This window comes from Sclerotinia sclerotiorum, genomic scaffold (assembly GCF_000146945.2).
Source record: "Sclerotinia sclerotiorum 1980 UF-70 scaffold_23 genomic scaffold, whole genome shotgun sequence".
Classification (NCBI taxonomy): Eukaryota; Fungi; Ascomycota; class Leotiomycetes; order Helotiales; family Sclerotiniaceae; genus Sclerotinia; species Sclerotinia sclerotiorum.
The window spans coordinates 384,399-401,137 of NW_001820813.1; the positions used below are offsets into that span (position 1 = coordinate 384,399).

A 16,739-nucleotide genomic window follows, 5' to 3' on the forward strand; every position below is an offset into this window, starting at 1 on the left:
TTCCAAATCAAATATCAAGATAGTTTCTAGCTACAAATAAGTATTTGATATTCTAAAAGTCTTGGCTTTATTCATCTTCAACGAATGTGTAGAAATTGTGTTTCAAGGTTGAATTTGTATTCCAAAGACAGTCTATCATGATCATAGGCTTATCTGGCAGATGCTATACCTATTATAGAAGGTCGATAAGCATATTAAACAAGCAGAGTACCTGCCGTAACATACTCCGTACAGTGGGTTAGCAGGGCCGACCCGACAGTTTGGAACCCAATCAGCTTCAAATGATAGAAGGGCCATGGCGGCAAACTTCGTCTTCTTTTAACTACATAGACTAGCTCGCGAAGGGGTTATAACTCTTATCTATCTATATAATTAAGGAAGATTCTAATCCTGATTACTGTTACGTTGTAACATTATAAACTATTATCACGTGTTATAGGATCACATGGATAAGTCTTGTGAGGGAGCGAGGGAGCGAAGGAGCGAGATTCGAATCTCGCTCCCCAGCTCCATCGCTCCAATGTTGGAATACGAAGGTCTATATAATCAAGATGGATTTCCTTTGTATAGAGCTTCGTGCTCAAGATCAATCATTTAGTATAATCTACTATTAGTTACGAATTGCATCATTGTCATTACTTAAGTCCCTGCTTGACGCCTAGTTATAAACCACCTCGAGAGCCTAGAGCACTTCCACGTGACCTAGACAGCAAACCTCGTAACAGATCTTTTAAACGAGGTTTTTGTAAATCATTTAATCAAAAAGTATAAAAACCTTAAAGGAAATCGATATGAAAAATAAACTACGAGTTAGATATCTCTCAAATAAATATAATTGAACTTGATTAGACTTAATTGCTCGGTTGAAGTCTGTTACGAGGTTTGCCGTCTAGATCACGTGGAAGTGCTCTGGGCTCTCGAAGTGGTTTATAACTAGGCGTCAAGCAGGGACTTAAGTAATGACAATAATGATATGCAATTCGTAACTAATAGTAGAGTATACTAAATGATTGATCTTGAGCACGAAGCTCTATACAAAGGAAATCCATCTTGATTATATACTTTCGTGGCATGCATCCCAGTGCTCCCAGTTGTCCCAGTGCTACTGGGACTGCTGAGCCCATTGGGATCATCATATCACATGATTCTGATCACGTGATGTTTGGTATGTGAAGTCCGACGTAACAGAAGGAGGGGGGGACTTATTGAAAGGAACTACAGTTTCGAGATGGAATAATTGATGGTATGAATATACGGTAGTAAGGGACGATTGTATCGATTTCTGAGATGATTATTCTAGGAACCTTTTTCCACTTCTTGAGATATATTCTTACTTCATATGATATCTCGTTGCCTTTCAATCTTCATTTATACTTGCACTTATAGTCACATTCAAATTCAAATCCAATCAAAACACTCTTCGGATAAAAAGATGTATTAATTATAGGTATAAGTATGTGGTCTATGAAAACGAACGAGAAAAAGGAAGAAAGGAGGAAAGTTTAAATCATCCTCTTTCCTTCTCCTGCTCCACCTCCCGCTTCATCTCTCCAATAACGCCTGCATCCATGCATATCCTTGAATAGCAATTGAGTTTCCACGATACAATGTTATCGAAGATCTCAATTACTATCACCCCATTACCATAATATAAGTTATTTGTGAATCTCTCGTCACTCATCTCTCGTGGTCATCTATTTGTCCATCCAAGCATATGTTCCTCCAACCTCCACGGGTTTGCTTCTCACCCAAAGTTCAAACGGGCCCAAATGGTAGGCCCTCTCTAAATATACAACCTCCCAATTCCACTACATCTTCAGTATACAAACAAACTGAGATAAAGAATTTACTGAGCCTTCTTGACTTCCTTCTCAATTTTTCTCTCTCTTCTCCTCTTGGCAGCTTCAGGTCCACTCTCGGTATCCAAACAATAATCCCACCATCTGAAAGAACTTGCATAGTTCCCAATGAATTTCTCATGATGAGTATCATGATGGTCAGCGCCTGCCCAGAAAGGCAAGAAATGGTGCAAGGACCATGGGAATTCATATCCACTATGAGCGTCAATGGCTTGGAAAAGTCTACACACAATCCAAATATACATTGTCAAGATATGTAAGTTTCCAGTAAGCATAACCCAAAGGATAGGAGATCCGACAGTTCCGAGACCAAGAACCATAACTTCAATTGGAGATGCGTATTCAGCGGCAAGACCGAATGGTGCAGAATATTGATGATGGATTTTGTGAACTTTCTTGTAAAGCCAGCCGTAGTGCATAGCGCGGTGCATCCAGTAATGCCAGGTATCTTCGAGAACGAAAAAGATAGCTACTTGATAGGCGATGGTGAAGAGAGATGGGAAGGGAACATCGGTGCCCATTCCGAAATATTTAGCCATTGGATGGAAGAGGTAGATTTGAGGAAGTTCGACGGTAAAATGTGAGAGGAGTACAAGTTTGGTACATGTCCATTGTTCGGCCGCAGTAGGGATTTTGTTCTGAACGGGAGGTATAATTAGCCAACGTTGATTTGCAGGTATTGCTATGATAATAGGAATTGTTGTGCTGTCATACCCCTTGAATCTTGTATTTGTTGAAATAAGGAATTTGATCGATGATAATCCAAGGAAGACTTCGCCCAAAATAAAACACTTCATGCATAACGAAACTCATGATACCAGTTGCAAGGACATCATTTTGCATGTAGGCATACCAACTCTATATCATCAATTAGTATATGATCAAATTTATGGTGGGTAATAGATGAAGAATAACGTACAGCCCAAAGACGTTCAAATATGTTGAGATGAACATTGTATTTACTCAACTCATCGTAGATACCCATGAAGGTTTCTGGAGTCGCAGAGATGGTTCCATTCGATAGGAGATCCATGATTTCGAGTGATGAAAGGAAAGGAAAGGAAACAACTTCAAAATAATGAGAAGTTGAATTGAAGATGTGAGCAGAAGAAAAAGATGAGGAGGGTGTTAAAGAAGTAGGTGTAGGGAAGAGATGTACTAGGAAGATTGGATAAAGCCACACTGGTCGATTATTTTATTATTATTTGCCTGTCGAACCACAATTGGTTATCGGAAAGGAAAAGTCCCGGTAAGGTTAAAGGTGCTAGGTGGATGGGATGGATGTACTTGATTAGGTAAGGTGGATGCAGGGCTCAACCTTTTGAGAGGGGATCACGTGTTTTGGTGGTACGGTTTTTCGTGTATCGGGATTTGAGAAAGCGAGGGGATCATTTTTTTTAACGGGGAATCATCACCATGATGAAGTGATGAATGAGCTGGCGTTTGAAACTTCTAATGAGATTGATGAAATGATTGGTTACTCGGGATATGATATATGATTCTATTCATCTAGGAAGGTATTCCCAGGCTATTGACTAACTGTATGCAATCTCCAACAAATATCTAGGATCAATAGACTCAACATTCACATCTTCATATCCTCATCCCAAACCAATCAAGTCATCAATTCGTGTTCGTACCTGAAAACCCGACTAAAATTGAGCATCCTTTCCAACTTTTTACCCCTTTTTTACTTTCCCTGCATTTACTATTCTAGTGCGTACAGATACAGATTCCTTCTGGAAGATGGTTACGTAATCAACTACAAATTCCCAACCGTTATCTTAAACCTACCATCGCAAATCTTTCACCGATGCCAAGCCACATTCGTGCAATCATCATTATCAACTGCAATCTTAACCAATCATATTCACCAATTGCTGGCAACTTCTCCACTTATTAAGAAATCTGAATTCCTCCATACACCGTGTTTACAAGGGGGTGCAATATTTGGGACTTTCATATGATAGCGAGAAAATAACCTCCAGGGTTAGAAAGTCTAGAAATCGGGAAAGAAGAATATGATCTGGTCGTCGTAGGAATTTAATCGTAAGATTCTTGGATATACTCAGTTCATATTACACCTGATATTTCGACTAGGAATCAGCTCATAGTTTATTGTTCGACCTCCTAAGATTATGTATCGATTTTCTTGATTGACCTGACTTTCTATCACCCAAGATATTTGACGAGATACAAACTATTGAAGTCATTCTTCTCTTAGCAGATATCTGCGAACCCACCTACAACACCTCTCTCATCTCTTAATTCTATTACATTCACCTAAACCACAATGTCAAAATCATACACCCTAGAATCTGCCAACGAAGAAAGACGACGCGTCTACCACGAGGCAGATGTAGTAGTAGTCGGAGCTGGTATATTCGGGTGCGCCATCTCCTACGCACTCGCCCAACAAGGTCGCAGCGTACTCCTCCTCGAACGTTGGCTCAAGGAACCAGACCGCATAGTTGGGGAACTTCTCCAACCAGGCGGCGTGTCGGCACTGGAAAAGTTGGGCTTGGCACATTGTTTAGAAGGTATTGATTCGGTGGTTGTAAAGGGATATGAGGTTATATATCATGGAACACCTGTTTCTATCCCGTATCCTATGAATGCGGGCAAGGCACAAGAAGGAGGTTTTATGGATGCGAAAAATGAAAAGAGCAAGAGGCCTGAAGGAAGAAGTTTTCATCATGGGAGATTTATTTCGCAATTGCGGAAAGCTTGTGCTGGTCATCCTAATATCACAATTATCGAAACAGAAGTCACGGAAACGATAACGGGTGGACATAACGAAACTCAAGTTCTCGGAGTACACTCACGAACTACGAATCCATCAACGGGCGAAAAGAAGGCAGATTGTTATTTTGGACATCTCACTATAATTGCGGATGGATATGCCTCGAAATTCCGCAAACAATACATCAACAAAACCCCCATAGTCAAAAGTAAATTCTACGCTCTAGAATTAATAGACTGTCCCATGCCAGCTCCAAACCATGGAATCGTGGTCCTCTCCGACTTCTCTCCAGTCCTCCTCTACCAAATTGGCACTCACGAAACTCGCGCTCTAATCGATGTCCCAGACAATATTCCCTCTGCATCCCCCGCTGCAGGTGGCGTACGAAATTACATTCACAATACCGTTGTCCCGATACTACCTCCACAAGTACAGCCTTGTTTCCTCAAAGCCCTCGAAGATGGAAAAATCCCCCGCAGCATGCCAAATAGTTTCCTTCCACCCACAACCCAAACCCAAAAAGGAGTGCTCCTTCTTGGTGACGCAATGAACATGCGACATCCCCTGACAGGAGGTGGAATGACGGTAGCCTTCAACGATGTGGTCCTCCTGTCTTCTCTCCTTGATCCCTCCAAAATCCCAAATCTAAACGACACAGCCGCCATAAGTAAAGCTATGAAAGAATTCCATTGGCGACGCAAAAATCTCTCTTCAATAATAAATATCCTAGCTCAAGCACTCTATGCACTCTTCGCAGCAGATGATCCACAATTAAAAGCCTTACAAAAAGGTTGTTTCTATTATTTCCACAAAGGAGGAAATTGTATAGAAGGACCTGCGGGATTATTGGCGGGAATCATCAGACAACCATTAGTTTTGATATATCACTTTTTCGCAGTAGCGGTACTATCGATTCAAATTTTGATGGGAGAAGTTATGGGGGGATTAAGTGGAATATGGAAAGCACCTTGGGCAGTGGAACAAAGCATAGAGGTTTTTTGGAAGGCGTGTATAGTTATTTTTCCATTTATTTGGAGTGAGATGAGGAGTTAGTGGTGAGGACATTCTTGAAGTCATTAAGTGGTAGGGAAAGGGGAACAATATAATGTTTGATGAGATGAAAGAGACGATGGATGAATGGTAATGGTGTATAATGGCTAGACCACTGCAGAGATGTATAGATGATATCCTTAATATGATGAAAGTATTTTTTGACTTTTTGTTGTATTTCTTATAGACGAGCTATTATGTTTATATATTGTTACGATGGTAACAGCTGACTTGTTTTCGTAAGCTTGGGCCATGTGCAAATCGGTTTCGATTCGCTCAATTTACTATGAGATTTCGGTCACCCTAAGAACTCATATGCACGCACCATCAGAGCATATAAACAAGTATGCTGGATCACTCAGGATCACTGGTGATCCAAGGTGATCCAAGGAGCATGAAGATCTATATATTCAATATGAATTTCCTTTGTATAGAGCTTCGTGCTCAAGATCAATCATTTAGTATACTCTACTATTAGTTACGAATTGCATATCATTATTGTCATTACTTAAGTCCCTGCTTGACGCCTAGTTATAAACCACTTCGAGAGCCCAGAGCACTTCCACGTGATCTAGACAGCAAACCTCGTAACACTATGTATTATTAAAAAATTGTAAAAAATCCAAAATTTTCAATATTTATTTATATGTGACGGAAACCCCTGCTTTCCTCCCACCCTTATTATATAAGAAACCTCAGGTACCTTAACCATGTCCACACATGATACGATTACTCGAGATTAGTATACGATTTAGGTGACCTGAGGATCAGATCCGGACAAGTACTAGGTATCAATGGTTATCGGTAAAGTAAGATCATTGGAGGGATAAATATGACTTCTTTTTGCCTAGCCATTGCGGCTAGGCCATTCATTTGTGTATATATAGAGTAGCTATCCCCATCTACAGGTGCTCTTCACCTGTAGATTCTAAGTTAAATACAATTGCTGGTCTATAAACACCCTTTTGGTCACAGTTATAAAGATTAATTTTTGTTATTTTTGACATAAAAAATTAACCAAGATTAAAAGTGGCCAGAAAGTAGGATATTAGACTTAGTAAGTATAAGGTTACACTAGCCCTGTCAGTGTCTCCAACCTAGTCGAAATAGCATCATTTACTCAAACATATTTAAATGAAGGTAACAAATAATATACCTGCAAATACTTACCTATCTACCTGTCTACTATACTCATACCTACTTACTATTAATATCACTACTACCTACTCGCATAAACCCCAAAGAATCAACCTCATTTATTCACTCACTCACTTTCTTCCTCAATTATTCACCGAGGAAACAGACAGAACTAGAAAGAAAGTACATAGTTGTATCTTCAATGCATATGATAGACGATATCGTTAATCATTTTATCGATCAAGAGCTACTGCCCTGGAATATAAGCATCCATAGGCTATCTATGAACTCATGTCAGAGACCTTGCAATATCCCAGTGTATCTAAGCACGACGAAAATGGAAAGTGCCATGTTTCTCGTCGCCAGCCCATTCGCCACTCATTGAATCATTTCCTTCCGACAATGTGCCTCGATAAACAAATGCATGGCTGTCAGTCACCTTGGCAAAAATAACTTGACCTGATGCAGACACCACACCTTTGATAGTATACTGGGGTGTCGGCGAGACCGAATTGCCCTTGATGACAAGCTGGTCATCACCCTTGCTCGTCCCGCCAATCAACTTGAAAGTGCAGCTCGTGGTCGAAGTTGGAGTCGTGTAGGTTCCGGACCAAGCGCCTGTAATAGCCTCAAGTCGATCTCTAGTGTTCCCCATATATTAACATGTTAATCCAGTTAAATTTTGCTCGAGGTTTTCAGTGATTGGGGATGGTTGTTATGCAAAAAACGGGAATATTAACATACACGGCACTTGTCTCCACATCGCCATTGTGTGTGAGGTGGAAGGCAAAGTATCCTCTGCCCACTTTCTGCTCAGCTTTCCCCCATCGACCATACATTATATTTGTTTTTGGGTCAATACGACCTTCTTGATGCCACTTCCATGTAGGGTAACTCTTTACTAATTTCACCTCCGTTCCGTTGTACACATGACCCTTTACCTTGAAAATTCCAAGACGACCATTCCCTTCTCCGTGTATTTCAATTTTTCCATCTTCATCCTTGGTGTAGAGAGTGAAATTTGATTCTGTGCCTTCACTCTTTTGCTCTTCATGATTTGGACGGCGGGTCAAAACGCCTGCCCATCGACCCTCAATTTGAATATCCCTAGTGACAGTTAGAAACTTGTTGATCTTGGAGTATGGTGAAAGCTTGCCCAGCGTGACTCATTTTTGTGCTATCCTCTTAGTTGGAAATATTGGATGGAAATTATTGGCAGACAAAAGCGTTCTTGAAGTGAGGAAATGTGAATTTTGTAATGTATATGTGATTCATCTTGTCCTTTATATATTACACGATTGCGGCGAAATTCGAATGAGGACTAGCGAACTTAGCAGGACTTACTGATTGACAAATGCTTGACTGGCAACCAATGCGGCAATCTCTGTGTAGGTGTCTCCGACTGACTTCATCAATTGAGCCACGTAATGTAAAATGATATGCATGTCAGATGCATCAGTTTAAAAATTTAACGGCAGTCACGGCAAAGATTTCAATAGCACTTAGGTCCACACACCCTTATCCAGTCTGTATATTTGTTAGATATGACGTAACATGTATACATGGTAGAGTTGAAGAGGTGATCTAGACATGGCAAAATTAGCACTTTTTTGTCTATGGAAATACCCCTTAACCTAACCCCCGCAAAGAGTCCATGATATCTCCGGCTGCTCCACCACTCCCGACGGTTCCCCATACACCAACATACACTCATCTTCTCCACCCACCCTCTCCACTTCCGCTAAATAATCACTTGAGCCTCAACCACCGAACCGCACATACTTATTTGGGCCTCAACCCCACCGAGCACATGCCAGTTGTTCATCCCTAATCCCTTCCAAGTCTCCACAGGGTAATCCAATGGAGATGTATTTGCATGTAAGTAAGAACTAAGGAGCAAATCGTACCCTATTTCTTTACCTTGCATGAGGAGCCAATTGCGAAGGGTGTGCACACCTAGCTACTGAGAACCTCTTTGCCCGCTATCTACACATCATATTAACAGCGATATCAAACATCCCCTCGGCTGGCTTCTCAAGTAGACAACGTGGGCAGCATTTATTGAATATTCTATCAATTAGAACCACATTACGTGTAACCGAACTACCTCATCACATAACTGGGCAATATCACATAAAATTGATATGCAAGTAAGACTTTCCTTGACATGGCGATTGCTCAAGAACAGATCATCGACTGATTGATTCTAAGCTCGTATTCGGGCCTCTAATTACGTGACACCGGGGAGCGCCATAAGATTTAATTCGAAGGCAAGAGTCATAAATTTCGAGAAGCCTATAGCTATTGGATGTTCTTTTAAGAAGTGATGTTTGGCACAGGAAAACCCAAAAGTAGGGCTTTGCAAACAAACGCCTTCCTAGTTATTCTGGTCATTTTAGTTTTTGTATACGCACATGAGATATAAGTAGGCTTTCTTGCTTGCTCCCTTTTCTCCTTTCCATAGTCAGCTGGCCGTGCCAGTTTTTTCGAGTATTAAGCAGCCAGACGAAGGTGAGGATTCAAAGATATTCAACCAATTATTTATCTTTGTTATCTTTCTATCATTCTCTCCTCGTAATCTCTTGTAAAATGTGTTTTTTGACACTCTTGTCGATGTTTTGGAAGAGAATGCCGACTTAGTCGCTCACGCAATCGATGTTGCTCATCATACCCATGAGGATATTCTCGGTGCTATTGGTATCCACCCTATGATCCCGGTTCTTATCAAAGACCTCATCGATAACTTTGTTACGAGGTTTGCCGTCTAGATCACGTGGAAGTGCTCTAGGCTCTCGAGGTGGTTTATAACTAGACATCAAGTAGGGACTTAAGTAATGACAATAATGTTACGATGGTAACAACTGACTAATTAGGAGAGCTGAGGCCTTGTGCAAAAGCGATCAAGATTTCATTGAATTAATATGTGATCTGGGTCACCTTAGGATCACATGCGCACGCACCGTCAGAAAACACGTGACTTGGAGCTTTTGGAGCTTGAGGAGCCAAAAGGATCCAAAAGGATCCAAGGGAGTATGAAGATCTATATAAAGAAGATGGATTTTCTTTATATAGAGCTTCGTCTTCAAGATCATTCATTTAGTATACTCTACTATTAGTTACGAATTGCATCATTGTCATTACTTAAGTCCCTGCTTGACGCCTAGTTATAAACCATCTCGAGAGCCTAGAGCACTTCCACGTGATCTAGACGGCAAACCTCGTAACATAAATAAATAAATAAATAAATAAATAAATTGTTAAAAGGAATAGAAGTTACCGGTACTAATCACGTGTCGTGATTAGTAATACGGTTACCTAAACAGGCTAGATTAGACGAACCATAAGCAGGCATATTGGTCCCCTCAGAGGATACTAAGAGGAGATTAATATGCCTACACACGTAGTAATATAGTCAATATAGAGGCCTCTTCCACCCAATCTTTCAATATAAATAAATAAATAAATAAATAAATAAATAAATATATTCTACAATAAATAAAAAAGAGAAAGAAAAAAATTAACATTAAATACATATAATAATAAAAGGATCTTCCCACCAAAGAAGATAAAAGTAGATATTTAACCCAATTATCAAGTAATTAGTCTTAAAATATATCCATATCCTTATCTCTCAGCCTAGCCCAGCTCATCCAGCTCATCCATTTCATCTCTGTACAACACAACATAGCTGAAAAGAGCCATTAATTCAATAAAGACATAGGTATGTATGTATATCGGTAGGTATTGCTGTATTACTGTATTGCCCGTAAATAAGCAAACAAAACAAACATAGACAACGACAACGACAAAAATATCGTAACGCTAGGATGCGAAGAGCGAAAAAGGATCCCGGAAGATCCATCGAATTGTTACAAGCGTCATTTCCAAGAGTAAATGACCCATTCAATACAAGAAGCGATACGATTCATTCTTTGAAGATCTGCAACTTTCCTTTCGCTTCTGGATTTATATATTGAGATTGAGAAATATTGATTTTTCTGTTCAAGTTTCCTTCCGAATATTCATTCATGCCAAGTATTAATCGGTAGTAGGTGAAACGTCGTGTTTTCCTATGAGAGACCATCGAGATTTCTTGGATTTGGGTGGTGCAACAATGACTGGAGCTGGTTTAGGTAGTTGATTTTGTGGTTTTGACATGATTGGTGCTTCGCCCAATTTTCGAGTGGTACTGGTGTGTAATCTGGTGAAAATATCATGATCTTCGAATACGACTGGTTCAGGTCTAAATGAATGTCTAGGTTGTAGTCTTCGTGGTACACTAGAAGCTATTTCTAGATCATCACAAGAGGAGGATGAAGAAGATGATGATGTTTTCGTACTGTTCCTGGAACTAGTAACTGGGGACGTAGCTTTACAAAATAGTTAGTTATTGTTTAATGTTAGGATAGATAATATGAATTACCTTCACTTTGTCCACGACTAGATAATGGACTTCTACCAATAGCAGAATCAATTCCATGATTTAAAGGTTTGGATTTGGTTGGTTGTTGTGTCCGCGATTGAAGTTTTTCTGTTAAATATGACATATCACCCACTCGGTTATTCCATGTGGGATTGTAACTGTCGTGAGAAATGGCGCGTGGTAGAGATGGAGCGACAGAGCTGGATTCAATTGTATTACTCATGGATGATACAGTGGATAAAGTACTGTGAGTACGACTGATGGTCATCTGACCTCTTCGTTTATGATGTTCTCTGATTTTTGTTCGATCTTCGTTTTTCCATGATGAAGGTGCTCCAGAGAGTGCATCGATTGCAGCATGTGTTGGAATATGTTTGTATGGAACTTTAGTAACTTCTTCCTCGGATTTCTTTTGATTTTCGTCGGCGATGGTCTTTTCCTTGTGTTGTTGAGCAGCTTTTTTGGAGCCTTTAATCTTTGAAAATATCGACATTGTTGCTTTGAGTTTGAGAATGGTTTATATGTTGGAGGAGTTGAGCTGGAGTTGGAGTAGAAGTGAAAGTTGAGGTGAGGTGAAGCTGAAGTGAAAGTCGAAGTGAAAGTCGAAATAACAGAATAGTTATTCAAGCAATCCGACCGATTAAGAGGTAATATGAAGCTTTCAGCATTCAGCCTACAGTACGAAGCATTCAAACCAAGTATAAGTATGAAAAATAAAAGTATATCGTATATCGTCCTCCACAAGACAAGGCAAGATCCAACCAAAAGATATCAACAACAACAACGAACAAAAACAGCAAAAGACATGCAGCAAGCAAGCCTTTAATATATACAAGCTACACAGCACCAACCTAAGCGCAACCGACCGTTTCCCTCCTTATCGTACCTTGCGATGATCGTGATAGTAGAAGCTTGACAATTTAGAACTCGGCCATGTACTACGTGCGTACTAAGATGGTATTAACTTTGCATGAATAAGGAAGATGATTGGATAAAGTGGATATAATATGAACGGATCGAAGGCGAAGGCGTATTCGATAGTATCGTATGGATGGATGGATGAAAGGAAGTGTGAAGAGGGGAGCCGGAAAGATGGCTTCTAAATACTAGGTAAGTACCGTCCATGAAAAAAATGAAAAAGATGTTGAAAAATTGTAATTGTGGAAGATGCTGGCGTGAAACTTTAGTAGGAAGGTGGAAGGGCCTAGAAAACCTGTTTGGTTCATTAGTTCTTCTTAGTTCAGGAACCGTTCCATGGACATGAATAATGTTTCAAGGATAGATGGATGAAGACCTTTATTCCGATAAAAGGAAAGTAAGACTGTTTGATTTGTGGCTATTTCCCCTTCTACTCGTACTAAATGTACACAGTATGATTAAACAATCCAAGATGACTAATATATATTTTGAGGTTATTGAATTTGTCTTCGCTTGGAAGGTACAAAAGGAGGGAAACTCCGCTTTTGGTGAATTTGGGTAGGAAAATCGGAATTAGAAAACTATTTAACATCAACCCTTTGATCAAATTATCCTAGGTAGGTAGTATGTATGATAAGAAATATGAGTGGTAGAAGGATACGATAATGTTTTGTAGAAGTGCCGACGGTTTTAGAAAATAATATATTAACTGTAGGTACTGCACCAAATATGTACACTGTACTCTTTGCTGTATGGATTTGTATTGGCTGTGTATCACAATCCCATGTCATACAAGATATAGTGTTTTTGATTGAAAGTCCGATTATCAGCTGGATTAGAATCCAGCTGAAGTTTATAGAAATGCAATAGATGTAGGAAATTCTGATAAAAGGGAGATAAACTTGATTTTTATTTGACTTCAAAAGTCTGACCATATGAAAGATGCTCATGATGTCCATATGAAATTGATACCTTACTCTTGTACCCGTTCTTGTAACCATTTTGCCATCATTTCCCTTCGTATTTACTTATCTAGGCATGTTGCCTGTATCGTGCTTACTCGGAAACATCCATAGATCTGTAACATCTCAAATCCCATCAAGTACCTACCTAGGCAGACATTATCCAGAAACCATAGAAATATGCTCATCAATTTGACCACAAACGTGGTAATAATTCCAACCCCTGTCATCTTCTTTTAACACATCGAGTCCTTCGTCCCATCGTCATCACCTGTACCTAGCAACTGATGAAAGCTATTTTGGCTGCTATATACCTTGAACCGTATACATCCTGCTCGTGCATCGGAAATATGTAAGACTTACGGGATGCTAAGTATAAACTTCTGCATGCAGAGCAATATCGTCGCCGATTAAGCCTACTTTGAATATCTGATAGACTGATATGGAGCACAAAGCTTTCAGGTTAGTCCAGACATTGTGAACGCCTCGTGTTCTTCTAGGTAGTTAGAGTCCACCAGGTCCCATCCTGCTCCACCTACCTATTTTTGGAAAGCAAATCGAAACAAATGACCAATAAAGAATTCGACAAGATTATCTAGCCTTGACTAGTTGAGCATCCATATCATAAAGCGTACATATTAACCCGTTCTGCAATAACTCGACGCACGGGAAAAGTGTGTGCCGGTAGATCGACGGCTAGGATGGCCGGGTGAGAACCGTCAATCTTCGTTTGTTGAGTACTTGGGAACTTCCGAGGTCCTTAGTGATCTTTAGTAACCTTAATCCTTAGTAATTCCGACATGTGTCGAAGCACACTCGGTAGATAGATACGGAGCATTGCCGAATTAATTTTTGGTAGCACTTACCACCAGTACTACGAGAAGTAGGTACAAATGCGAAAATTGTCGCATCGATGGTTGTTGATAAAAGGATTATTAATTTTTCATAGCCCTACCTTGGCCCTGCAATCAATACATACCCTGGAAAGTAGGGTTGAGGTTAGCATGTAGTTAGAATGATCAGACCCATGAAAGAACTGATGAACCTACTGAAGAATTTTCCGATGAACTGGAACCACCCGTGCAAAGCGGAGCTGAAAGCCTGAAACAGACTATACCCTTAATACCTACCCTTCGGTCGGAATTAATTAGATCGCCATGTGGGAAATATACTTGTCAGTACGAGGTAGAAGATTCAGCCAGTACCGGTAAGGTCATTATGTAGCCTGCATAATGTAGGTATTTGAATAGTACTCGAAAATAGAATAGGTGGAGAGTCTGTATGAGTATACTCGACTAAGTCATATACACTGTACAGTACCTCCGCAGGAAGAAATAGAAGAGCAATGGAAGCTTCGCTTTTTCAAATCATGATCAAGTAGGAAGTATTAGCATGTCGTAATAGAACATTGAACATGTCTCTGAGAACTTGGTATTAACCACCACATTATTGAACCATGCAATGCCGATTGAGGCTGAAGTCTGGCCTCTTCTCTACCCGTCGTTCTCGCTTGCAGGCTGATTAGTGCAAAGACTAATAAGGATCAGGACCATATCACCGAATATCGAATCGCTGGTAGAATATTTGAGTAGATTGTAGGTTGAAGGAAGGTTTGGTTGATCGGCGAATATCAAGGTTGTCGTTCTCGAAAGGAACGGAGGGATAATGCACGGCACAGACACTATCCTGTTGAACTTTGAAACACCTCAATCTTAAATGATCGACCTACTAGGTTCAACTGTCGCCTCCCGCCTGCGCATATGAGCCATACTTTGCTAGTACTGTAACACTTGGAATGCATGATGCATAACATCACATACCGATAAAGACTAATGACTTAGCCTGACCCGTCGTCTGTTGACAAGATTGATATTCTTTCTTTCCAAAAAGGTACACAACACAGACCTTGGGGATTTGGAATCGTTTCAATTTCTGGAAACTCTGAAATGTCCGTAGCCTATTACTGAGTTGTGAAAACGTGTTTATTGAGCTGGGCTCGGCTATTAGATAGGTACAGTAGCCAGAGGTTGAAAGTGTTTGTAGGTTAAATTCCAAGCTGGTCTGAACATTTCTGGTATGGCCTTATGCTCGAGTCTCATTACTACTTTTACACTAATTATTAGAGAAAGTTGAACGAGATCCTTTCTTAGATTCCTGCCATCTCTACACGGTATTTTCTTCAATTGTGCCAAACCCAATTCCCTTTTGGTCTCCAACGATCTGAGCTACCAATATGAGCTACTACACAAGGACTTTTCCCACAGCCAAGAGCATCAACTTTAAGTCTGCCGTAACCGAGATGCTTGATGGACTATCTAGGAGAGTCGTCGGTGGAGAAACCCTATTTTTCCACGCTTTTTCTTTTGCTTAGCTTATAGTTACACAGCAGCTACTGATAGTATAGCTGTGTAGTTCCCAAAAATCCATCCCTCACATGTTTTCTTCTCCTAGGAACTGACAAAAGGCCTCAACTGGTGAAGGTGTACTCAGGAGATCTCGCTTCTTCTATAGTATCAGAACCTATTCGTCTCGTTTGCCGATTGATATTTGTGTGCATGGTAGCTAGCTATGTCGAGGATGAGGTTCTGGAACCTCTTCTCCCAACATCGGCAATTTTTAAAGTTTGATCTGAAAGGGCTTGATGTGAAAAAGGTACGCCAGGAACCCAATAGGCGGCACGGCGAGATATCAAAAAGGTTAAGGTACTTGAGTGGTTGCAAAGACCTCAGTTGTTCAGTGCATAGGTACTTGCATAACCAAATCCTACCTAGTCCATCCCAATCACCAAAAGATAAGGATTGGCAGCAGAGAAAGTCAAGAGGCTATTGAAAATAGACATCTTGCTAGACGAAATGTCCTGATAAACTCGGTGACTGAGGGTGAATGAGAAATCCGCCATGGTATTGTGAGTAGATGTAATATTACTATCGAATGTCGAATAAGTCGAGAACCTAAAGTCATTACAGCATTCTTCGCTTATCGGACCCTTACGAAGAAACTATCAGTAGAAGACAAACTGGGGTTGAACAATACCTACGCACAAGTTCAATCGCATTTCTTGATAGAAGAGAGTTAAATACTTAGCTGTATCTAATAACAGCTTTATACAAACATTCCTCCAACATCTCATCTACTCAAATATTTGAACAAGTTCTTCCTTCTTCTTCTTCTTCTTCTTCTTCTTCTTTCCCCTCACAATGCCGTGCCCCGACTTCCGTTCAATCAATCATGCATCGGAAGCTGATCCTGGTCAGACAAGGGATAAAATCCATTTGGATATTCCCCATGTCTCAAGAAGCGCGTGAAACTAATGCCGATTGAAAAGGAAGGGTCCGACAATTTGATAACAATTTAGATCGCATACCTAGGTAGGATATTATATTCATGCGGTTTACGGGTTTGCATTCAGGAGATGTATAATCCGTAGGTAAGATCTTACTAATAGTTGAAAGAGAGTTTCAATACAAACTCCTCTGTACAATTCAGTACAGTACAAGTACTTTTTCGTACACGAAGATATTTCGCTTGGAAATTGTTCATCATCTCCAATTTTGAAACACCAGCACAGAACATCGGGTAAGATTATGATTGGCTGATGGGAAGGTAAGATTGGACATCGGAGGGAGCTAAAACTGTACACGTGATAA

The 16,739-nt window shown here is 40.2% G+C and overlaps 7 protein-coding genes across 7 annotated transcripts; 1 reads left to right on the forward strand and 6 right to left on the reverse strand.

Moving 5' to 3' along the window:
- Nucleotides 1-1,846: 1,846 nt before the first annotated feature.
- On the reverse strand, nucleotides 1,847-2,892 carry SS1G_13083 (hypothetical protein; the record flags this gene model as incomplete). Its single annotated transcript, XM_001585941.1, has 3 exons — nucleotides 1,847-2,497; nucleotides 2,574-2,717; nucleotides 2,779-2,892. The coding sequence occupies 3 exons, from the start codon at nucleotides 2,890-2,892 to the stop codon at nucleotides 1,847-1,849; spliced, it is 909 nt and encodes a 302-aa protein (XP_001585991.1).
- A 1,260-nt stretch (nucleotides 2,893-4,152) lies between these two features.
- On the forward strand, nucleotides 4,153-5,655 carry SS1G_13084 (hypothetical protein; the record flags this gene model as incomplete). Its single annotated transcript, XM_001585942.1, has 1 exon — nucleotides 4,153-5,655. The coding sequence occupies one exon, from the start codon at nucleotides 4,153-4,155 to the stop codon at nucleotides 5,653-5,655; it is 1,503 nt and encodes a 500-aa protein (XP_001585992.1).
- A 1,456-nt stretch (nucleotides 5,656-7,111) lies between these two features.
- On the reverse strand, nucleotides 7,112-8,234 carry SS1G_13085 (predicted protein; the record flags this gene model as incomplete). The annotated part of the gene is made up of 3 exons (XM_001585943.1): nucleotides 7,112-7,430; nucleotides 7,534-7,896; nucleotides 8,134-8,234. The coding sequence occupies 3 exons, from the start codon at nucleotides 8,232-8,234 to the stop codon at nucleotides 7,112-7,114; spliced, it is 783 nt and encodes a 260-aa protein (XP_001585993.1).
- Nucleotides 8,235-9,425: 1,191 nt separating this feature from the next.
- Nucleotides 9,426-9,605, reverse strand: SS1G_13086 (predicted protein; the record flags this gene model as incomplete). The annotated part of the gene is made up of 1 exon (XM_001585944.1): nucleotides 9,426-9,605. One exon carries the CDS (start codon nucleotides 9,603-9,605, stop codon nucleotides 9,426-9,428), a length of 180 nt encoding a protein of 59 aa, XP_001585994.1.
- A 1,222-nt stretch (nucleotides 9,606-10,827) lies between these two features.
- Nucleotides 10,828-11,705, reverse strand: SS1G_13087 (hypothetical protein; the record flags this gene model as incomplete). The annotated part of the gene is made up of 2 exons (XM_001585945.1): nucleotides 10,828-11,147; nucleotides 11,213-11,705. 2 exons carry the CDS (start codon nucleotides 11,703-11,705, stop codon nucleotides 10,828-10,830), a joined length of 813 nt encoding a protein of 270 aa, XP_001585995.1.
- Nucleotides 11,706-15,095: 3,390 nt separating this feature from the next.
- SS1G_13088 (predicted protein) lies at nucleotides 15,096-15,931 on the reverse strand (the record flags this gene model as incomplete). Its single annotated transcript, XM_001585946.1, has 3 exons — nucleotides 15,096-15,312; nucleotides 15,527-15,597; nucleotides 15,878-15,931. 3 exons carry the CDS (start codon nucleotides 15,929-15,931, stop codon nucleotides 15,096-15,098), a joined length of 342 nt encoding a protein of 113 aa, XP_001585996.1.
- A 291-nt stretch (nucleotides 15,932-16,222) lies between these two features.
- On the reverse strand, nucleotides 16,223-16,665 carry SS1G_13089 (predicted protein; the record flags this gene model as incomplete). The annotated part of the gene is made up of 2 exons (XM_001585947.1): nucleotides 16,223-16,303; nucleotides 16,603-16,665. The coding sequence occupies 2 exons, from the start codon at nucleotides 16,663-16,665 to the stop codon at nucleotides 16,223-16,225; spliced, it is 144 nt and encodes a 47-aa protein (XP_001585997.1).
- Nucleotides 16,666-16,739: the final 74 nt, after the last annotated feature.